Source organism: Myxocyprinus asiaticus, chromosome 13, assembly GCF_019703515.2.
Source record: "Myxocyprinus asiaticus isolate MX2 ecotype Aquarium Trade chromosome 13, UBuf_Myxa_2, whole genome shotgun sequence".
NCBI lineage: Eukaryota > Metazoa > Chordata > Actinopteri > Cypriniformes > Catostomidae > Myxocyprinus > Myxocyprinus asiaticus.
The window spans coordinates 5868742-5893222 of NC_059356.1; the positions used below are offsets into that span (position 1 = coordinate 5868742).

At 41.7% G+C, this 24481-nt stretch overlaps 1 protein-coding gene and 1 pseudogene across 8 annotated transcripts in view; one reads left to right on the forward strand and one right to left on the reverse strand.

The window, feature by feature from the left end:
- The window catches only part of LOC127450580 (galectin-3-binding protein A-like), a 40837-nt pseudogene extending 36803 nt beyond the window's left edge, over positions 1-4034 (reverse strand).
- The window catches only part of LOC127450336 (gastrula zinc finger protein XlCGF57.1-like), a 279453-nt gene that overhangs the window by 210459 nt on the left and 44513 nt on the right, over positions 1-24481 (forward strand). For 3 of the 8 annotated variants that reach the window (XM_051714374.1, XM_051714378.1, XM_051714376.1), the window contains exon 1: positions 5252-5489. The exons of 4 other annotated variants lie outside the window; for them this stretch is intronic. In XM_051714374.1, the coding sequence (XP_051570334.1) occupies positions 5408-5489 (82 nt within the window). In that variant the 5' untranslated portion in view covers positions 5252-5407. Of the gene's footprint in view, positions 1-5251; positions 5490-24481 lie in introns of those variants that run through there. One more of the 8 variants, XM_051714384.1, reaches the window with a different exon arrangement.

Sequence of the window (24481 nt, forward strand, 5' to 3'; positions counted from 1 at the left end):
CGGCGAGCAACCGGCGCAGCAGAGAGCAATGAACAATCCAAGGACAGGCAATTAATCCAACCAACCGAAGCTGACACTGGAGGAAACAGCACAGCGGAGAGAAAAGGCAGAGGAGAAACAAAGTGAGGTAAACTCAAACACTACACAGCAATCTGGCAATGAACATGACACACTGGGGAGTTTAAATATGGAGAAATGAAAATGAACCACAGCTGTCGCTGATCAGCCGATCAGCCTCTGTCCAACGTTGTCATGGCAACAGCGACAGCTGAGCGACATGTGGGGAAATGAAAACAAACACATAGGCAAAAACCGGCAACTCACCGGGACTGTGACAAAGGCACAGGTGAAAATTAGTATAGCACAACGAAATAGTATATTTTCAAATGAAACGTGCCACACTTTCATACATTTATACTTGTAATCAGTGATATGAAGTAAAAAATTGTTAATTGCCATTGCTGATCAAATCGCTTGCTATGCATTTTGGTGAGACTGGCTAAGGAGGTCCCATGTGAGAAATGAACTCACTGACTAAACCGTTAGTGATCGGTGTTGGTTCAAAGAATGAAACATGACTGCCCCCTACTGATCATGTCTCTCCTGTACGCCTAATGACACCTCACACAGCGTGATATCACAGGATCTGTTTCCCTTTGATGCACATTACCAAAGGAATAAATCTGTACATAACATAAATGTTATACATTCTCCAAAAAAAAAAAAAAAGGATTAAAAATATAACACTATGACTAAGAAATGTGAATAATCTTGGCTATTTATAGATTTCTCATTACCTTAAATAAATTTTGATATAAATGCTTGTCCTTCAATGCTTGTTTATATTAGACAATTAAACATTTTAGTATTGTATAAAAATGTAAAAAAAAAAAAAAAAACTTGAGAGCAGATAGTGAAGGAAAAGCAGTCAAAAATGGTCCAGTATACATGGGAACTCATTCAATACTCTTTAAGAAGCATCTCAGGAAGCACCTCTTGAAGCTGGCTTTTAGATCGAACAGAGTGCGCAGAACTGTAATCTAGAAAGAGGGGATACTTTGGAGAAGCTCAAAAATAAGACAGATGTGTCAATACATAATTCCCATACTTTCATTTATTTCATAAACTGTATATGTGACATTTCAAAATTGTTATGACTTGTGGAGAATAGTAATAATAAAGAATTAGTAGGTGTGTCCAAACTTTTTAATGGTAGTGTAAATGCAAATGTTTCTGAAAACAGAACAAACTAGAGTTGCAATGTGAGGAAGATCCAGTAGATGGCTCACCAGTTTCACAGACAACTCCTGCATCCTCTTCATGTGTGCAGTCAGTAACACCCCAACCTTTGAGGCCACAATCAGACAATTAATTCTCAGAACCTTTACATTTCATGTCATCCAGCCAGATTGCACCAGAGCCTAAAAAATCAGGACATAGATCAAGAAATCAGACAGTTGTTGTTTTCACAAAGCCTAGCTATAAAACTCTCTCCAACACACTACAGAACTTGCTTTCACCATAATGTCCTCCAGTCGTGGCTGATATAGCAAACCCAGCTGACGACACACCACCTGTGCTTCAGCCAGTTCCCATCCATCATCACACACAGGCAGATCACCCACCAATCTCACTCTGCCCTCCTGTGTAGGACACAAAGAAGTTTGTTTGAAATCTTTGCAAATTTATTAAAAATAAAAAACGAAAAAAAAAAAAATCACATGTACATAAGTATTCACAGCCTTTGCCATGACACTCAAAATTGAGCTCAGGTGCATCCTATTTTCACTGATCATCCTTGAGGTGTTTCTACAACTTGATTGGAGTCCACCTGTTGTAAATTCAGTTGATTGGACATGATTTGGAAAGGCACACACCTGTCTATACAAGGTCCCACAGTTTACAGTGCATGTCAGAGCACAAACCAAGACATGAAGTCCAAGGAATTGTCTGTAGACCTCCGAGACAGGATTGTATTGAGGCAAAGATCTGGGGAAGGGTACAGAAAAATTTCTGCAGCATTGAAGGACCCAATGAGCACAGTGACCTCCATCATCCGTAAATGGAAGAAGTTTGGAACCACCAGGACTCTTCCTAGAGCTGGCCGCCTGGCCAAACTGAGCGATCGGGGGAGAAGGGCCTTAGTCAGGGAGGTGACCAAGAACCCGATGGTCACTCTGACAGAGCTCCAGCGTTTCTCTGTGGAGAGAGTAGAACCTTCCAAAAGAGCAACCATCTCTGCAGCACTCCACCAATCAGGCCTGTATGGTAGAGTGGCCAGACGGAAGCCACTGCTCAGTAAAAGGCACATGACAGCCTGCCTGGAGTTTGCCAAAAGGCACCCGAAGGACTCTCAGACCATGAGAAACAAAATTCTCTGGTCTGATGAAACAAAGATGGAACTCTTTGGCCTGAATGGCAAGCGTCATGTCTGGAGGAAACCAGGCACCGCTCATCACCTGGCCAATACCATCCCTACAGTGAAGCATGGTGGTGGCAGCATCATGCTGTGGGGATGTTTTTCAGCGGCAGGAACTGGGAGACTAGTCAGGATCGAGGGAAAGATGAATGCAGCAATGTACAGAGACATCCTTGATGAAAACCTGCTCCAGAGCGCTCTGGACCTCAGACTGGGGCGAAGGTTCATCTTCCAACAGCACAATGACCCTAAGCACACAGCCAAGATAACAAAGGAGTGGCTACGGGACAACTCTGTGAATGTCCTTGAGTGGCCCAGCCAGAGCCCAGACTTGAACCCGATTGAACATCTCTGGAGAGATCTGAAAATGGCTGTGCACTGACGCTCCCCATCCAACCTGATGGAGCTTGAGAGGTCCTGCAAAGAAGAATGGGAGAAACTGCCCAAAAATAGCTGTGCCAAGCTTGTAGCATCATACTCAAAAAGACTTGAGGCTGTAATTGGTGCCAAAGGTGCTTCAACAAAGTATTGAGCAAAGGCTGTGAATACTTATGTTCATGTGATTTTGTTTTCCGTTTTTTATTTTTAATTCATTTGCAAATATTTCAAACAAACTTCTTTCACGTTGTCATTATGGGGTATTGTTTGTAGAATTTTGAGGAAAATAATGAATTTAATCCATTTTGGAATAAGGCTGTAACATAACAAAATGTGGAAAAAGTGAAGCGCTGTGAATACTTTCCGGATGCACTGTATCTACCAGATCGAGTCAACCATTGCAAAACATGATATCAGTCTACCACTATCTAATCACAGGGTAACCTGAAGTTTCATTTCATGCAAACTCAAAATAAGGGAACTTGAATAACTTCAACATGCACATTTAAACAAAAAATGTCAGCAAGTCTCAATTTATGGCAAGCCACATAGTGTATGAGGAAGACCAGTTCTTTACTCATTGGGCCACTTTCAAAGTGAAAGATAATGCAAATTTCTTAAAAGATTTCTGCAAACAATGGTTTGAAGTCAACATGAAAGCAAAATTATTCCTATAAACTTTCTTAATACACGTCCCTTGTCTTACTGTTAACAAATCATTGTTGGGGGATCAGTTTGTCATAAAAATTAAATGCCAGTCAGAGCAGTGGCACATGGTAGTTTACTCAAAAGAGGAGGCAAAATCCCATCTGGATTTGTGAATGTGTACATAAGTTCATGTGACCTGAGAGTGCAAGCAAAATGTGGAGGTGGGTGGCTGGTTGGGATAGGTGCTTTAAAATGGTGTGCCAATTAATCCAGAGCACCCAATTTGTGCCTTTTTCCCAGTTGTTTGTATTTTTTATTTTATTATTTTTTTAAGTGCACGGAAAGCTTGTAATTGTTATTGATGCATTTGTTGAACATGGTGCTGCAAATATTATTAACCATTAACTAAATATGTAGATTTGACTCACATTAAAGATTCATTGACATTGGACTAAATCAGTGTTTCCCAACCACTGTGCCACACCTTAGAGGCTCCATATGGTTATGATTAGGACAGGGGTGGGGTTAGGACATCTGCTGCCTCTGAGCACCTTTGTACAACGGGTGAGTATTTCACCCTGTATATCATGTCGTGGCCACTGTATGGCCTTATAATCCCTCTGCCTAAACACATTTACTGATTTTTTTGAATGTTAAATGCTTTAACACTTTTTTTTTTTTTTTTTTAGTTCGGATGTAAACTGATCCAAGAGAAGTAGTTACAAGCAGCTTTAAAACAAAGCAATTCAGATGCACAAACAGTCAGTGATCATTCCATGTTGTATGTAACTGTATAATCATGCTGTGGCCAAGGAAAGACTTCTCTGGGCTTATTCCTGTGCTACATTATACCATGAAAATGTGTGTTTACAAATGCAGCCTACATGAATCAATCGTGAGAATCATAGTTTCACTTACCCAAATGTTAAATTTTTGACAAAATACTGCCTTTTGAGGACACATCTCTTAACTCTTGATGTGACTGTCATGACAATGGCAAAGTGTATGAGGGCTGCTCATGTAAGCTTTAGTGCAAAACAATCAACCGCTGCAAACGATGACTACAACTGGATTCCACTGAAGTGTTCAGATTTACATTATTTTACTAGCAATATTTGACCATTTTTACAACATAAATCTCAGGGTGGGCTAAAAGAAGACTTGTTGTGCTCTGCACATCACTGATAAGCATGGCTCATACTCTCTAGAACTACATTACCCATCATGAGCACACATACAACTTCATTGTGCATCTCTGGTAGGCAAGTGTGAGTTAATCATGAGAGAATTTTCACTTTTAGGTGAACTATCCCTTTAAGCACTAAATTATATAATATTCATTATATGAATTAAAGTTCACTTTGTTATAAACTGTTATTGGTACTTCTCTTAAATATAAGACTTCTATGTGTAATTTATTTCAATAAATAAATAAAGGGGAAGTGTCTTAAACTGATAAAGTGAACACAGCACAGTCCACAGCCATGTTTATGGTGAATAATCAAAGGAAAATGTTCAAAACTGATCCTTTCTCCGAGATTGCAATTTTGGGGGAATTAACTTGAAAGATGTGTCCATATTGCATCCTTAGAGAAAATGTCTAGACCCTTATATAGAAACTGTGAGGATTCCTAAATATTGTGGTAATGCTGGTGACAGATGGTGTATTGTGATGTCCTTATGTGCCATCAATGTTGTATGAATGTGTTGTTACAAAGTTTTTATTTATTTGCCTCTGGCGCATGCTTTCAGTAGATGGCGATAATGCGCAATATTAGTTTGTGATCGCCACCAATAGACAAGAGGAAGAACATTCCCTAAGCAGAATGAGTATAAAAGCGTGCATTTCATCTGTTTTATTGCTTCAGTGATTTCACAAGTTTGATTTCCAGTGTTTATTTTCGGCGTGAGAATTGTAAAACTCCAGGAAACAAGTGAAATCTGTGTGACACTGTTGTAAAGATGTTTATTAAAGAGGAGAGTGAAGATATGGCTTATCCAGAAGCATGCAGAATTAAAACCGAACACACTGACGAACAAACAGGTTGGTGTTCATTCTTCATTCTTTACATTGAGACAGATTTGGTGGCTGTAGTTACAACAAACCTAAAAAGACACGGACATGTGCCAATTTCGTAGACATGTAATTTTTGAGTTCATGTTGGTTTTACAAATTGTTTGAAAACATTTATAGCATTTTGTACAATACAATTATTTAATGACTTAAAAAAATGTCATGTAGTGCAACCATCGAGAAAGATATTAAAAATAGTTTCCTTGCACCTTGAATACATGTGTACACAACTTCATTATTATTAATTTCATAAAAGTTTTCAAAAATACACTCGCCTACCACTTTATTAGGTACACCTGTACATCTGCTTAGTTATGTGATTATCTAATCAGCCAATCATGTGGCAGCAGTGTAATGCAAAAATAACATGCAGATATGGGTCAGGAGCTTCAGTTAATGTTAACATCAACCATCAGAATGGGGAAAAAATTTGATCTCAGTGTTTTTGACCGTGGCATGATTTTTGGTGCCAGATGGGCTGGTTTGAGTATTTCTGTAACTGCTGATCTCCTGGGATTTTCACGCACAACAGTCTCTAGAGTGTAAAGATAATGCTGCCAAAAACAAAAAACATCCAGTGAGTGGCAGTTCTGTGGATGAAAACTGCTTGTTAATAACCGAGGTCAGAGGAGAATGGCCAGACTGGTCCAAGCTGATTGGAAGGTGACAACCCAAATAACCACAGGTTACAACAGATCTATCCAGAAAAGCGTTTTTGAACATACAACATGTCGAACATTGAGGCGGATGGGCTACAGCAGCAGACCACTACTGTCAGCTAAGAGCAGGAAACTGAGACTGGAGTGGGCACAGGCTCACCAAAACTGGTTGGAAAAACATTGCCTGGTCTGACAAATCTGGATTTCTGCTGAGGTACACAAATGGTAGGCCCACTGCAATTTGGCCATACCTGATTGTTAGGGGGGATGTTCTCCTCAATGTCTATTGTGGTTCCGTCTTACCATCCTAGTAAAACGCTCATCCTGTTTTAGTCAGAAAGAGGGTTTGAAACTTACTCTTGCTCTATATTTATTTTATTTTATTTTTTTTAGTAGTTTTGTTCCTGCTGTGTAGTTCTTGCACTTTCCCTTGTTCTGTTGCTGAGGAACTTGACAACTATGAATTTCGGTGAGGCATTTTGATCAAGTGCCCCATGCATCCTTTCAATCTGGAGAGGTAATCTAAATTGGCCGATCTTCATCTTAAATCTCTGATCGGCCGATCGTGCCTAGATTCAGGGCAGATTTTTTGGCAGCATTTAGGGAATCACACATACACTGTTATGAATAAGTGCTTTCTCAGCCCTTGATGCATGACAGTGTGGCTCTGGAGGGTGAGTTGTTGGCAATTCTAAGCATTTGCATATTTAAACTTTCAGACATGTAATTAGGTTGAATATGCCAGATAGTAAAAAAAAAAAGTTAGTAATTAAACGTGTATGAAAAGTGCCCATTTTTAAGTCATTATTATGGTAGTAATTCTGACTCGCTGCACAGTTAAGAGCACAGAGTGGACAAAGATACTGCAAACGGATATGACAGCGAATGAAACAACAAATAAATATGCAAATACAAATCAGTATACAGTACAGTTTGTGAGTCAAGCAGACAGTTTGTGGAGCAATAGAGACTGTTTAAGCGATCACGAGCACTTTCAGCTTCACTCCCTTCAACATGCGCACTCTCAGTCTTTCATCAGTCACTCATCCCAGGCTATTCTGTGAAGATCCCAATTTAAATCAGATTTATGCTGGTCACAATTCCACTTATCACCGCAATACAGTTTAACCTTAATGCCACCGCGTCTTCATGCGGTTGCTTAAAGAGGCGCTATTATGCTTTTTGGGATTTTACCTTTCCTTTAGTGTGTAATATAGCTTTGTGCATGTAAAAGGTCTGCAAAGTTACAAAGCACATAGTCCACGCCAAAGGGAGTTACTCTCTCCCACAGAGTACAGTGCTCCTGAACTGCCTAAAATGCTGGGTTTGCAGTCCAGCTATTACTTCAGTGACATAGCTATGTCACTATGTAACAAATTTGCATAATGCCCGCCTAATGCACGGGAGCTGAAACTCGGTTATGGTAAGGGGCGTTACATTTGACACATGCTCTAAGCAGTTGACCAAGTACAACAGACTGGGCCAGCTGACCAATCAGAGCATACTGGGCTTTTTGGAAAGGGGTGCTTTAAAGAGACAGGAGCTACAACAGAGCGTTTCAGATAGAGTGTGAAAAGAGGTGCTGCAGCAATGTACAGTATTAATAAAAATAATGTGTTTTTTGAACATTAAAGCATGTAAACCTATTCTAGTAGACCCCCAAAATAAAATTATCAACCTGTAAATGAGCATAATATGGGCTCTTTAATAATTAGTGATTTGTGCTACAACAAATCCACTTTTGAACCACTTTTAAACCATAGATACTAATAATTTTTCACCAGAGCAGTTTTGGAGATATGTATACACTGGCGGCCAAAAGTTTGGAATAATGTACAGTTATGTACAGTACAATTTTTCTGTTTCGGAAGGAAATTGGTACTTTAATTCACCAAAGTGGCATTCAACTGATCACAATGCATAGTCAGGACATTACTGATGTAAAAAACAGCACTATCACTATTTGAAAAAAGTCATTTTTGATCAAATTTAGACAGGCCCAACACCTTATCCTTGAGTAATCAATTTCATTTGAAGTGTGTGTGTGTGTGTGTGTGTGTGTGTGTGTGTGTGTGTGTGTGTGTGTGTGTGTGTGTGTGTGTGTGATATATATATATATATATATATATATATATATAACACACACTGCGTGAACAATTATTAGGCAAGTGAGTATTCTGATCTTATTATTTCCATGCACATTTTCCAACTCTAAACCATATAAACTTGAATGCTTATTGGATTCAATCATTTTCAGGTGGTATGTATTTGTGTAATGAGGGAGGGTGTGGCGAAAGTGACTAACACCATATATCAAGGTGTGCATAATTATTAGGCAGTTTCATTACCTCAGGTAAAATGGGCCAAAAAAGAGATTTATCTGACACTGAAAAGTCAAAAATTGTAAAATGCCTTTCAGACAAATGCAACACTCTTGAAATAGCTAAACTATTGAGGCATGACCACTGGACAATCAAACATTTTTTGGCAAAAAGTCGACTGGGGCGCAAAAACGCATGGAGAAGAAAAGGCACAAATTATCTGCAAAAGACTTGAAGAATTAAACGTGGTGCTACCAGGAACCCATTATCCTCCAGTGCCACCATATTCCAGAAATGCAACCTTCCTGGAGTGTCCAGAAGTACAAGGTCAAGTGCTCAGAGACATGGCCAAGGTCAAGAAAGCTGAAACATGACCACCACTGAATAAGATTCACAAGTTGAAGTGTCAAGATTGGGCAAAGAAATACCTTAAGACAGATTTTTCAAAGGTTTTATGGACAGATGAAATTAGTGACTCTTGATGGACCAGATGGATGGGCCCGTGGCTGGATCACTAATGGACGCAGGGCACTACTTCGAGTCAGGTGCCAGCAAGGTGGAGGAGGGGTACTGGAATGGGCTGCTATCATTAAGGATGAGGTAGCTGGACCTTTTCGAGTTGAAGATGGACTGAAACTCAACTCCCAAACATACTGCCAGTTTCTGGAAAGTACTTTCTTCAAGCAGTGGTACAGGAAGAAGTCCTCAGCATTCAAGAAGGCCATGATCTTTATGCAGGACAATGCTCCATCACATGCATCCAAGTACTCCACTGCTTGGCTAGCCAGCAAGGGCCTCAAAGATTCCCAAATATTGACTTGGCCCCCTTCCTCACCTGACTTAAATCCTATTGAGAACTTGTGGGCCCTTCTCAAATGTGACATTTACAGTGAGGGAAGACAATACACCTCTTTAACAGCATTTGGGAGGCTGTGGTTGCTGCTTCAGCGAAAGCGAACAGTAGTGAACAGATCAAGAAACTGACAGACTCCATGGATGGAAGGCTCATGGCAGTTATGCGCGCACGCACGCACACACACACAGCACCCAGCCCTCTGTCTGAAGCATCTGTCTGTAAAACAAAAGGGGGAGAAAAGCCAGGTGAATGTAAATGCGGCCCCCCGCAAAGTGCGGCTTTAACTTGCGTGAACGCCCGCTGACACTGCTCCGTCCACTGGACCGGGTCTGGAGCTCCCTTTTTAGTGAGATCAGTCAGCGGGCTGGTGACATCCGAATAATTAGGCACGAACCTTCTATAAGCCCCAGGAACTGCCTCACCCCCTTTTTGGTCTTGGGCCTCGGGCAGGTCGCAATCGATTTGGGGACGCACCTGCCTGTGGCCTAATTAGAACCCCAGATACTGTACCTCCACCCACCCAATCGCGCACTTCTTTGGGTTTGCTGTGAGTCCCGCTCGGTGCAGCGATATCAGAACCGCCCTCAGATGTTGCATGTGCTGCTGCCAATCATTGCTGTAGATGATGATGTCATCTAAATAGGCAGCGGCATAAGCTGAATGCGGTCTGAGGATTCGGTCCATGAGACGCTGAAATGTAGCCGGGGCTCCAAACAAACCGAACGGAAGTGTCACAAACTGGTGTAATCCAAACGGTGTAGTGAAGGCTTTTTTTTTTCACGGGAAATTTGTCAAGGGCATCTGCCAATAACCCTTTGTCAAATCCAATGTCGAATAAAATCGAGCAGTGCCCAACCGATCGAGCCACTCATCAACGCGAGGCATTGGATACGCATCAGATTTAGACACCGCGTTGACTTTTTTCTATAATCCACACAGAACCGTACAGACCCGTCGCTCTTAGGCACTAGAACAACTGGGCTGGACCAATCGCTGTGTGATTCTTCTATTACCCCCATATCAAGCATTGCATCCAATTCTTCCCGAACTATTTTCTTTTTGTGTTCGGGTAATCGGTAGGGGCGGCTATTTACCACGACCCCTGGCTCGGTCTCGATGTGGTGGTGAATGAGGTTCGTACGCCCCAGTAGAGGGGAGAACACATCCGCAAACTCTTGCTGTAACCTGGCAACCTCTGCGAGTTGACTCGGTGAGAGGTGGTCTCCGCAAGTGACCGAGGTGAACTGTTTATGTTTTGAACTCACCTCTGGTCCGAGCTCCGCCTTCTTGGGAACCACCGTAGCCAATGTCACAGGGACCGCCTCCCTCCACAATTTCAGGAGGTTGAGGTGGTATATTTGGCGTGCGCCCCCTCTGTTGGTTCGTTTAACCTCATAATCGAGATCTCCCACTCGTCGTGTGACCTCGAAGGGTCCTTGCCACTTGTGCCAGTCTCTCTCCCCAACTGCTGGCGGTGCGGCTCTTTTTAAGCCGCTCTCCCGTGCTCACTGAAATTAGAGACAGGTGTTAGACATAATTTAGCTATGTGGGAAGTAATACAAGCACTTTATCTCCCGGTGCAAATTCCCTTAGCTGAGTTCCCCTGTCATACAGTCGGCGCTGTCGTTCTTGAGCTTGGAGCAAATTCTCCTGTGTTAGTTGCCCCAAAGTGTGGAGTTTTGCTCTAAGATCAAGAACTTATTAAATTTGATTCTTACTATTTGAAGGTCCCTCCTCCCAGGCCTCTCGCAATACATCAAGCACACCGCGTGGGCTTCGCCCATACAGCAGCTCAAATGGGGAGAAGCCAGTGGAGGCTTGCGGGACCTCTCGTACTGCAAATAACAGGGGGTCGAGCCATTTATCCCAATTTCTAGCATCGTCGTGCACAAACTTACGAATCATGTTTTTGAGGGTTTTATTAAATCGTTACACCAGGCCATCCGTTTGAGGATGGTACACGCTGGTGCGAATTGATTTTAATACTCAACAATTCGTACAGCTCGCGTAAGGTCCGTGACATAAACGTTGTGCCCTGATTGGTGAGGATTTATTTCGGAATCCCCACCCAGGAGATTTATTTTGAAGAGTGCCTCCGCAACACTGCGTGCTGAGATGTTGCGAAGAGGCACTGCTTCCGGATATCGCATTGCATAGTCCACTAGGACCAATACAAAGCGATAACCGCGTGCTGACCGTTCTAATGGCCCGATGAGGTCCATTCCAATTCTTTCAAAGGGGACCTCGATCAACGGAAGAGGGCGCAATGGCGCATTTGGGGTGGCCGGTGGGTTAACCAGCTGGGATTCACGGCATGTCGCACACCACCTGCGTACATCGCCGCCAATGCCCGGCCAATAGAAGTGGGCTATTAGACGGTTCAGTGTTTTCCTTTCTCCTAAGTGACCCGCCATGGGATTATAATGAGCCGCCTGGAATACCATTTCCCGACGGCTCCGTGGGATCAAAAGTTGGGTTGTATCTTCTTTAGTCTGAGCGTCCTGTGTCACTCTATACAACAGCTCATTTATAACTCCAGCCGGACATCGATGACTTTCACTTGGTCGAAGGCGTGTTTGAGGGTTTCGTCACGCGACTGCTCCAAAGGGAAATCTCCCTCAGGGAATTCCCTGAGAAGGGGAGGGGCTGCAGCCTCTCCTCTTCTCTCGTCATTATGACGTGGATCTGTCAAGGATGGCCCCGGCTCCCCTGCCAGAGCATCGCACATTGCACATCTCTCTAATTTAGTACAGGACCCATCCGCACAAATTCCCTTCAATAAATCTCTAAAGTCAGGCCAATCCATCCCCAAAATCAGCGGATGGGTGAGGTGGGAACTAACCGTGGCCTCCACTCTATGCTTTTGCCCCCGGAATTTAATCGTCAGAGTCACCACAGGATACTTGTGAATATCCCTGTGCACACACTTCACCCTCACCGTTTTAGCTGTGCCCAAAGCCTCGGGTTGAACCAAGTGTTGGATAGTGGTTTGATTACACCCGGTGTCCACCAACGCTTGGTGAGTACCCCCTTTGACATTTACCGGTATCCGGTACACTCCGGCCCGGTCGGGGGCAGCCTGCGGGAGGTCAGAGACCCGCACCACCATCCCCAGCTCCATCAGAGGGTACTGATCCCAGAAGTGTTCCGGGTCCCCGCACCTCCAGCAGGCTGGCCCAGGTGCCACACCCGCACTTGCATCGGCGGGCGCCTTCACCTGAGAGGGAGAACAGCGGGGCATCGGGGTAGGGGGAGGTGTCGCCTCCCACGCCCGGGGAGCTGGTCTCGGTGGCTGAAGTCCTCCTTGCCTGCGTGGGGCAGGAACGGGCACTGGGGAGAGAGCAGAACAAGAGGAGAGAGGGGAGGGGGATGAGACAGGGGAAAACACAGGGGGAGGGGAGAGAGAGTAGGAGGGCTCTTCCACCCTCAGGATCACTGCCATGTGGTCCTCCGCAACCCGGACGGCTTTCTCCAGCGACGCCGGACGGTGGCACTGGACCCACTCCGCTGTCCCTTTTGGCAGTTGATGTATTAATTGCTCCAGTACCACCTGGTCGATGATCCTGTCGACGCCGCAGTCCCCCACTAACAGCCATCTTCGGCAGGCGTCGCGGAGCCGTTGGGTGAAGGCAAACGGGCAGTCGGAGTTCTCTAGCTTCAGGCTCTGGAAGAGTTGACGATTCTCTTCCGGACCCCGACCAACCCGTTGTAGGATGGCTTTCTTCAAGTCACCGTAAGCCAGGAGGCTCGTCGCCGGCAGTTGTTGAGCTGCGAGCTGGGCTTCCCCGGACAACAGCGGAATAAGCCGGAAACACTGGCCGAGTGGCCAGCCCCAGATCTCGGTGGTATGCTCAAACAAATCCAGGAACACTTTGGGGTCGTCCGCCGTCCCCATCTTCTGTAACACAGGCGGGGGCAACGGCGTGTGAGTGTCCGGGGTCGCGGCTGGGGACGCATCCTGGCTGAGGAGGCTCCGGATCGCCTGCCGGTCCTCTGCTTGAGCGCGCAGGAGCTCCACAAACCGGCGATCTTGATCTTGCTGGTGCTCAAGCAGTGTTTGGTGGTGGTTCTGATGTAGGCCAGCAAGGGCTTGGAGGATCTTCGCCAACAGGGAGGACTCTACGGGGCGACTTCCGTCCATATTCAACCAAACTTTTCCTGGGTTTCGGCACCAGTGTAACACTTTTCAGTGGAAAGGAGGTGGCGAGAAGCGAGGTTTCCCGGTTCAGGTAGGCGTTTAATTTGTCCACCTTGTTGCTTACAGTTTCACATGCAAATATTTACTTTAACACTTTAACTTCATAACACAAACATCACAATAGCTTCTGTAGCACCGTGGCCTTTCTTGTGCCAGTCTCTCTCCCCAACTGCTGGCGGTGCGGCTCTTTTTAAGCCGCTCTCCCGTGCTCACTGAAATTAGAGACAGGTGTTAGACATAATTTAGCTCGGGTGTAAGTGCCCTTACTGCTTTCTCTCTCTCTCCGGAGAGATGCTTGACCACGCCCCCGCTGCCACATGCAGCTTTATTAATAAGAGAGAGTTTATTTTTTTGTGAGTTAAAGATGGATTGAAGTGAACAAAAAGGTGAGAGAGGGTAGTCTTCGCCCCATTATACACTGCAAAAAAATAAATTTTGTATTAGTTTTTGTTTTGGCTTGTTTTCCAATATAAATATCTAAAACTCCTTTAAAACAACGGACATTTATTTTAGCAGCTATACTGCAGAATATTTTCTTAAATTTTTTTTTTTTTATCTGAGAATGTTGAATATAATAGTAAAAATACAAATATTTTAAAATATCTAAAAATAAAAAAAGATGCATTCACCTGAGAAGCAGCATATAAGATGTTTAGACATGCTTTTAGAGAATAGATCTTGAATATAAGTATATTTTGTCTTTACTGCACTCGCAGAAGTATAACCAAGTGAAAAAAAAAACGCATACAAAATACACTTATATTTAAGATACATTCCCTTAAAGTAAGTCTAAATATCTTATGTTACTTCTCAAGTAAATGTATCTTGTTTTAAGGATTTTTAGACAATTTTAAATGGAAAAAAAGACAAATACACTTGATAACAATAGGATTTTTTTGTAGTGAAATTTTTACTGAATTAAACATAATAAAAAGTATTTTTTCCCCTTTAATTCAGTGAATGTCATTTAGAGGTATTTTTAAAAGATGATTTTTTCCTCTTTATTGTTAGCAAGCATGTTTAATACAACCTTTTAAGTCGGGGCACAAGCTGAATAGTCAGTTTAGAGCTAATGATTAATCGTTGAAATAATCGCCGAATAGTCGAATAATCGTTCTAATAATCGTTAGATTAGTCGATTATCAAAATAATCGTTAGTTGCAGCCCTAATATATACACACACACACACACACACACACACACACACATACACTATATTGCCAAAAGTATTCGCTCACCTGCCTTTAGACGCATATGAACTTAAGTGACATCCCATTCTTAATCCATAGGGTTTAATATGATGTCAGCCCACCCTTTGCAGCTATAACAGCTTCAACTATCTGGGAAGGCTTTCCACAAGGTTTAGGAGTGTGTTTATGGGAATTTTTGACCATTCTTCCAGAAGCACATTTGTGAGGTCAGACACTGATGTTGGACGAGAAGGCCTGGCTCACAGTCTTCGCTCAAATTCATCCCAAAGGTGCTCTATCGGGTTGAGGTCAGGACTCTGTGCAGGCCAGTCAAGTTCTTCCACACCAAACTCGCTCATCCATTTCTTTATGGACCTTGCTTAGTGCATTGGTGTGCAGTCATGTTGGAACAGGAAGGGGCCATCCCCAGTTCCCACAAAGTTGGGAGCATGGAATTGTCCAAAATCTCTTGGTATGCTGAAGCATTCAGAGTTCCTTTCACTGGAACTAAGGGGCCAAGCCCAGCTCCTGAAAAACAACCCCACACCATAATCCCTCCTCCACCAAACTTCACAGTTGGCACAATGCAATCAGACAAGTACCGTTCTCCTGGCAACCGCCAAACCCAGACTCATCCATCAGATTGCCAGATGGAGAAGCGTGATTTGTCACTCCAGAGAACACGTCTCCACTGCTCTAGAGTCCAGTGGCGGCGTGGTTTACACCACTGCATCCAACGCTTTGCATTGCACTTGGTGATGTATGGCTTGGATGCAGCTGCTCGGCCATGGAAACCCATTCCATGAAGCTCTCTATGCACTGTTCTTGAGCTAATCTGAAGGCCACATGAACTTTGGAGGTCTGTAGCGATTGACTCTGCAGAAAGTTGGCGACCTCTGCGTACTATGCGCCTCAGCATCCGCTGACCCCGCTCTGTCATTTTACGTGGCCTACCACTTCGTGGCTGAGTTGCTGTCATTCCCAATCACTTCCACTTTGTTATAATACCACTGACAGTTGACTGTGGAATATTTAGTAGCGAGGAAATTTCACGACTGGACTTGTTGCACAGGTGGCATCCTATCACAGTACCACGCTGGAATTCACTGAGCTCCTGAGAGCGGCCCATTCTTTCACAAATATTTGTAGAAGCAGTCTGCATGCCTAGGTGCTTCATTTTATACACCTGTGGCCATGGAAGTGATTGGAACACCTGAATTCAATTATTTGGATGGGTGAGCGAATACTTTTGGCAATATAGTGTGTATATATATAATATACACACACAAAACAAATGTATTCACACACATGATGTATTTTCCCAGACAAAGAAATAAACGACCGGTAGAGAATGCACAGATAAAGTAGGTTCTTTGCCAGAGAGATGATGCCCTTCACAACTGTTGTAAAGCCATCTTTCCAACACACATTTTTCCAGTTTCATTTGAATTTTTATTTAAAATAAATAAATAAATAAAGTTCAAAGTTTGAACTTGCTTTATTGTGTAGGCTTAACCCTAACCCTGCTTAACGAAAATTACGCCATAGTACCACCTAGTGTCCAACCAGCGGTAATACCGGTGTTACTCGGTTTTCCTGTAGAGTTTTTTTTTTTTCTACAACCAGCTGACCAATCAAAACTTGGTTGACCAAGACTCTTCTCATCGAATAACGTTTGGTCGACTATTAGGGGGCAGCCCTACTGCACGTGGAGGACTTCTTGATGAGAAGTCTTTGAAGTAGTTTAAGAAGTTCTGAAATTTTTTTTTTTTTTTTTTTTTACATTTTAATAGTAATTTTTCATGTTATTAATGTCCTGACTATACATTGTGATCAGTTGAATGCCACTTTGGTGAATAAAAGTACCAATTTCTTTCCATAAAATCAAAATCTGTACATTATTCCAAACTTTTGGCCACCTGCGTGCGTGCGTGTGTGTATATAATATATATATATATATATATATATATATATATATATATGTGTATATATATATATAAATATATATATGTGTGTATATATAATAAAAAATATATATATATATATATATATATATATATTATATATATATTTTTTTTTTATGTATCTTTGCTGTGTGTGATGCTCTCATAGTTTTTACTGTTTGCCATCACGTCACAGTGGCCTTTTGATTGTGACAACAGAACTATTCATAACTGTTTTCAACACAAATAAATGTTAGCATTTCACAATTAATGTAATGAAAATGCAGATCCGTTTCTATCAACAAACCAGAAAGAATGTAAAAGGTTTTCTGCCAGTTTGGATCACCACTTTAATCATAATTTAATTCCTTAAAAAATAAATCCATAATAACAGATCGATGTAATTCCTTGGAATGGATAAGCACAAAATTCAAATAAAATCAAATCGAAGTGATTTGATTTGAATTTAATTTGAATTTTAATCCCAAATTCAGAGCTCTTTAGCGCAGTAGCTAAACTGAGCTTCTTTACATTTGCACAAGTGTATACAAAATCTTTTACACTTGTTGGGCTGTGATAATTCAGTTCTGTTTATAGACTGTAAATTGCCCTTTTTATGAATACATTTTTACCGAAGGTCTTTTTTCCATTTTGATAAATGGGAGAACTTCTAACTGTTGTGTGTCTTTACTGGCCATACAATAATTGTACCATTAAGTAACATAATAGTAATATAATGGTGGTCAGTGTTTTTAGGCAGTTTAAACTTAGACAAACACTTTGCATACATATAGCCATGATCAAGTATTTGCCTAATAAATTGATTTTTTGTAATTAATTTTTTTCATTAAATCATACAATAACAATGAAATGCAAAACATAGATATATATCAACATTTAAACCCCACAACACCCCCTCCCCAACCCCGCCTCCCCCCCCAAAAACAACCCTGTGGTCAAACATAAGTAAATATATAGAAATAAAAATCAAACAGACACGCATATATACATATATATATATATATATATGCATATATACACATATATATATATATATATATATATATATATATATACATACATACATACATATACAAACATACATATAGACACACACACATATATATATATATATATATATATATATATATATATATATATATATATATACATACATACACATAATAATCATACTAACTATATTACACTACTCTCTCCACACCCCACCTGAGAGCCCTCCAAAAACTCCAAATACATGCCCCATTTCCGTATAAACATATCCAAGCCACCCCGTCTTCCCGATGACACTTCCTCATAAGCTGCCACCCTCCCCATCCCCGTGCAACACTCCGGATATGGGGGCGAACCAGCTGACCTCCAACCCCTCAAAATAACCTGCCTGGCGATCATCACACAGGTCAGAACCCAGTTCTCTAAATGGCCATCCCCCACATCGATGACCGCCCCATCGCCCAGAACACAAAGTCGGGGGCAAAACGAAACCCGAGTGCCCACCACGTCGCACAAAAAATTCTGAACCTTCGACCAGAATTTCTGGATCTCGAAACACCACCGGAAAACATGGGCCATGTCTCCATCCTCCGACTGGCATCTCCAGCAGGTGGGTGTGTCTTTAAGACCAAGCCTATACAGTCTAGAGGGGGTCCAATAAAATCTATGCAAAATTTTGAATTGTATAAGACGCACCCTTGCGTCTCTAGATGCAGACTTAACGTTTTTAAGAATCTTAGCCCACATTCCTTCCTCCAATGCCAAGTTGAAATCTTTCTCCCATACTCTCCCCAGACACTGAATTAATAGGGAGTAGTACACTGATGCCTCATGACCTTTTCCAAAAGCCGCAATCACCTCTCCCAAAGCATCTGCCTCCTCAGGGGGGTGTGTGCTACTCCCCAAAATAGTACAAAGCAGGTGGCGCAATTGTAAATACCTATAAAACTGAGGTCTGGGGATCCCAAAATGTTGGACCAAGTTTTCAAACAATCTCAACACTCCACTCTCATATATGTCACCGAGTGTAGCAATCCCCCTCACGATCCATTCCGGCCAGCAGAAAGGGGACTTGCCAATACACAATCTTGGGTTCTGCCATATTTAAATGTTGCCTCGAGCATAAGTGTCCGATTTAAACTATCTGGACACTTTAGTCTATACCGAGTGTAAATGCGAAATAATGGGGTGTAACTTTTCTGATTAGTTTGATAGAGATGCTTTGTAATGGTGAAATAGGGGCAAGAACTGCCTGTTCAATAACAAACCAGGGAGGGGCTCTCTCAGGTGGAAGTGACCAATGGGCCAAATGTCTGAGACTGAACGCATAGTAATAAAGCAAAATCTTGGGTAGGCCTAGCCCACCTTTGTCAATCGGCCTATGTAACTTATTAAAATGCAATCTGGGACGTTTACCATTCCAAATGAAGGACTTTGCTATGCTATCAAATTGCTTGAAATAAGAGAGGGGGACATCTACAGGGAGAGACTGTAGCAGGTAGTTGAATTTTGGAATACAATTTATTTTTAATAGCATTAACCTTCCCAATCATCGATAAATGTAATGAAGGCCACCTGTCCACATCGCTCGAAAACCTTTATTAAAGGGTCAAAAATAACTAACTAAATCAGACAAATTTGCTGGGAATAAAATCCCCAAATACTTAATGCCCTGTTTGGGCCACTGGAAGGTGTCCGCCAAAGCTTCGGATTTAGACCAGTTGACTTTGTATCCTGAGAACTTGGAAAAGGAATTAATAATTCTGTGGAGGCAAGGCATAGATCTAGTAGGTTCAGAGACAAATAATAAAATATTATCTGTGTAAAGCAGAAGCTTATGTGCCACACCTCCCGCCACCACCCCTGCAAAATCATCCTCCTTTCTTATCGCGGCTACTAATGGTTCCAGGGCAAGACGGAACAATAATGGGGAAAGAGGGCAACCCTGCCGAGTGCCCCTATTCAGAGTAAAATAATCTGAAATTAATCCATTTGTTTGTACCACTGCTACAGGGTGTCTATAAAGTAACTTAATCCAACCAATAAATGTACTCCTGAACCCATACATTTCCAAAATCTTGAAAAGATAATCCCATTCTACCATATCAAACGCCTTTTCGGAGACAAGTGAGATGGCAGCGACCGGAGACTGATAATTCGCTACTGACCACATGATATTGATGAGACACCTAATGTTATCAGAAGAGCTGCTGCCCCGAATAAACCCCACCTGATCTATATGTATAAGAGATGTCATAACCTTACTTAATCGGTTAGCCAAAACTTTTGACAATTTTTATATCTAGTTGGATCAGGGAGATTGGACGGTAACTTTTACACTTGCTTGGATCTTTGTACTTTTTAAGAATCAGACTGATCCAGGCTTGTGTCATGGTTGGAGGAAGCTTTCCATTCTTTAATGTTTCAGTATAAACTTCTAACAAAAGTGGAGCCAGTTCTGTAGCATAGGATCTAAAAAATTCTGCGGCAAAACCATCTGGCCCCGGAGTAGGTAGGGACTTAATTACCTCGTCAAGCTCCTCCAAGGTTATCTCAGAGTCTAGTTTTTTTGCTCAATCGTCAGTTTAGGAAGATCTAATGGTTCCACAAAGTTTCTAATATCTTCATCAGTAAATGAAGACGTGGAACTATAAAGATCAAGATAGAACTCTTTAAAGGCATTATTAATATCAATGGCCGAGGTAAAAATTTCACAGAATGGTAGAAAGAGACTCTCTCTGCTTTATATATCTAGCCAGAAGCTTCCCTGCTTTGTCCCCTGACTCAAAGTATGACTGTCTTGCCCTGAATAACCAAAACTCCACTTTGCGCGACAAAATAGTATATCTATATTTAAATCGGGTCAATTCTCTGAGGCCATCAGATGACATACGGCGCTTCAGCTCTGCCTCTGCACTTTTAATATTCCCTTCCAACTCCACGAGTTCTCGTGCTTTGGATTTTTTGATGAATGAGGCATACTGTATGATCCGGCCCCTAAGAACCACCTTAAGTGCCTCCCAAGCCACACCCACAGAGGATACTGAGGACCAGTTGGTCTCCATATAAACATTGATTTCAGTCTTTAACATTTGTTGGAAATCAGGATTTTGCAAAAGGGATACATTAAAACGGCAACTATATGATTTATTTTTCTCTATATGTGGCAACACCTCTAAACTCACCAGGGCGTGATCCGAGCTAAAATGTTTCCAATTGAGCAATCGACAACCGATGAAATGAGGGATTTGGATAAAAAAAAATCTATTCTAGAATAAATCTTATGGACCGATGGGGGGAAAATAAATAAATAAAAATGTATAGTCCATACCAGATGGGCTCAAAAGTCTCCAAATAAGACCAAGATTTTTACACATCCTGTGAAGCATCAATGTTGCTTTAGAGGGCTTACACACTTTTGCTTCATTATGATCAAGGACTGAGTCCATCAATAGATTAAAGTCTCCTCCCAAAATTATATCAGGAGGGGTGCCAGCGGCTTGCAACATCCCTTCAAGATCTATAAAAAAAAGCCCTGATCATCAGCGTTAGGTGCATAAATATTATCCAAAATCAGACTTTGCCCCTGAATTTCTGCTAAAACAATAATGACTCTCCCTAATTTATCTTTAATCTGTTTGAGACATTTGAATTGTAAATGTTTATTTACCAATATAATGACTCCCTTGCTCTTACTTGAGCCCGCACTAAAGAAAACATGTCCACCCCATATCTTCTCAAATTTTTCAGCTTCCTGCGGGGAAAGATGCGTTTCTTGAAGAAACACTATCATATTTCTTACGTTTCAGAAAAGAAATAACCTTCCTTTTTATGGGGTGCCCCAACCCATTCACATTCCACGTGGAGAGAGAGATAGTATACTCATTAACATTTGACATTTTGATATAATAGAAAAAATAAATTGTGTGCCAAAAACAAAATTATGAAGACCACATTTCAACATTAATGTAACAATAAAACCCCGAACTTCTCCTCAAACAAAACAAACAGAAAAAAGAAAAACGTGCGCATTAACCCCGTGCACGAAAGCGCCAACCGGTGTCAATCCCCCTAAACTCAGAGCCCATGTACGCCTACGAGAGCCCCCGCGACATCTTTGCCATCGGATTGCTCAATTTTGCCTCACAAATTTGTAAGGCAAAATTACATAAAATATTTTATAAAACAAACCCCAGCCAATAGGCAGAATAAACACAGAGAACGTGTAGACTCATTCAAAGAACTGTCTCGAAGGTGTGTTCCTTCACAAATTTCACAGCTGATATAAAGCCATTCAGTTTCCTTGGACAGACAAACGAATCTTCAGTGAGCCAGCTGATGAGTGCAGCAGATGACATAACCATTCCAGTGTCCCACGAAAATACTCCACAAATCATACTCTAGCCAACAGGAGGCATAAGCACAAGGAACTGACAGATTCATCCATAACTGAAGTAGTGTTATTTAACAAAACAAGCTCCAACTGCTAGGTGGAACCAGCACAAAAGGAAACGAAACGCAACGCATCCCGGTTCCTCGGATGGTCAAGAGCCAATTCACTCGGAGGCCGCATAAAAGTATATCCCATGACTTACACAGTTTGTCAACTTTATAAAAGACATCCTTTGTGTGGGCATGTAGATATTTTGCGGTCATCCGTAGTGTCTATTCTCAATCTGGCTGGGAACTTCATTGTAAAAGTGATCTTCCGTCAATGCAAAAGTTTCTTTAAGGAAAAGTGTTAATCCACAAAACAAAACAAAAACTCCAGCCGCTCGGCGGAGCCAATGCAAAAAGAAACAAAAATGGCGCCCAGCTTCCTCCGAAAGCCAGAGTATGTACAATGAGTCAATCCACTCACAAGAGAAACACCCAATGGTTACTCACCCATTGTTTCTATAAAAGACATTGCCTGATTGGGACATGTAAATACTTTGCAGCCGTCCTTGGTGTTTATTCTCAGTTTGGCTGGGAACATCAGAGCAAAAGTTATCTTCCGCTGATGTAAGAGTTTCTTGCATTCCTTGAACCGATCGCGTTTCACTCTTGTCTAGTTCGCAAAGTCCGGAAACAAGAAAATATTGTGATTTTTTTTTTTTTTTCTTTTTTCTTTTTTTTTTTTCAAGAAAGCTTTCCTTTGCTCCTCGCCTGGCGCAACACAAGATCTTTATCGGATGATCTCAAAAATCTGGCCCTAATCGATCGGGGCCTTTCTCCCTCAGCGGATCTGTGAGCTGGGACTCTGTGAGCTCGATCGACCGCCAGTTTATGGCCTGTTATGTCGAGCAGACTCGGGATAAGCTCATCTAGGAATTTCACCATATCTCTGCCCTCCTCATGCTCAGGAATTCCCACAATTTGAACGTTATTCCTGCGGCTTCTATTCTCAAAATCTTCAAGCTTTTCAAGAACACGTTTCAAATCAACTTTGGTCGTGGGCGGATTAGCGGCTAAATCCCTCTCTGATGACTCCAAATAATCGATTCGTCTCTCAACATCTGTCACTCTTGTGACTAACTCGGAGAATTTTTTTTCCATCGCCGTAATCGATCGACATATTACAGCGAGATCCTCCAAGTCCGCAAGTACCTTCGTCAACATCACCGACATGTTGGACAGTTGACGGTGGATTTCTCCCGCCGCGCCATCCAAATCGAGTCCCCGGTTCACAGGCCTGTCTGGGCTTTCATCTTGAACCCGTAAGTGTCTTTTAATGTCTCCAGAGCCCGAGGATTTTGACTTCTTTGCCATGTTTACCTCAAACAGCAAATGTGTAACTGGGTGTATTGAATTTCACCGGATTATATCATGAAAATAATTTTAAAAAATTAGCAAAGTTTGCAGAGCTGTCTCTCACATGTATGCCCTTTGCATGGCGTCAGGTGGGACCCCCAATAAAATAATTTTAAGCTAAAATTGTGTTAAGTGACTAATCAAGTTATAATTTAGGAAATGCTTTCAGTTTGACTTGTGTGGGAAATTCATAAAAACTCTGGCTTTCACGTTACAAATTTAACTATAATGAGATTTTCTTTCCACAAAACAAGCACTGAGACTTTGTGCCCTACTTTGTCTTGAAATTAAAGGGGTAGTTCAAACAAAATGAAAATTCTCTTTTCATTTACTCACCCTCATGCTGAATATGATGAGAGAATTTTCATTTTTGGGTAAACTATCCCTTTAATAATGCATGCTATGTAGGTTATATAGATGTATAGCCAACCTAGTAGGACTGCACGATTATGACAAAAATCCTAATTGTTGATTATTGCCCTTGATATTATAATCACGATTTAATAATGACGATTAATAGATGAAATTACTGTGATGTCACTAAGCAGGCAACCGAGCTTGCAGGTTCTTCAGAACAGCAGGTTATGGGTTGCGCTGCAGTTTATTTTATGCATTAAATACTGTAATTTTTGCTAATGTTACTAAAGGTTATTATAAAGGTATGTTTTACAGTGAAGAAATGTATGTAGGTTCTTTCTGAACTATTGACAAAACCAGTTTTAACTTTAGACTATATGCCTGTGTGTCATGTAACAGGTTGATGTATACACATCCTCACACATTTAACACACTTCCAAAGCCTAAAAAATTGTCATAATCAAAAACTGCCGTCAGACATACAATATGTGTCTTTACTGCTTTAATTATTGGTCCACATACAGTAAATAATAATATTTGACATATTCAATAATCAAACTGAACAGCCAATTTAGATTGAACTTCCTTACTGCATTTAAAATCCAGTATTGTGATCTTGTTCACACAAGATCAT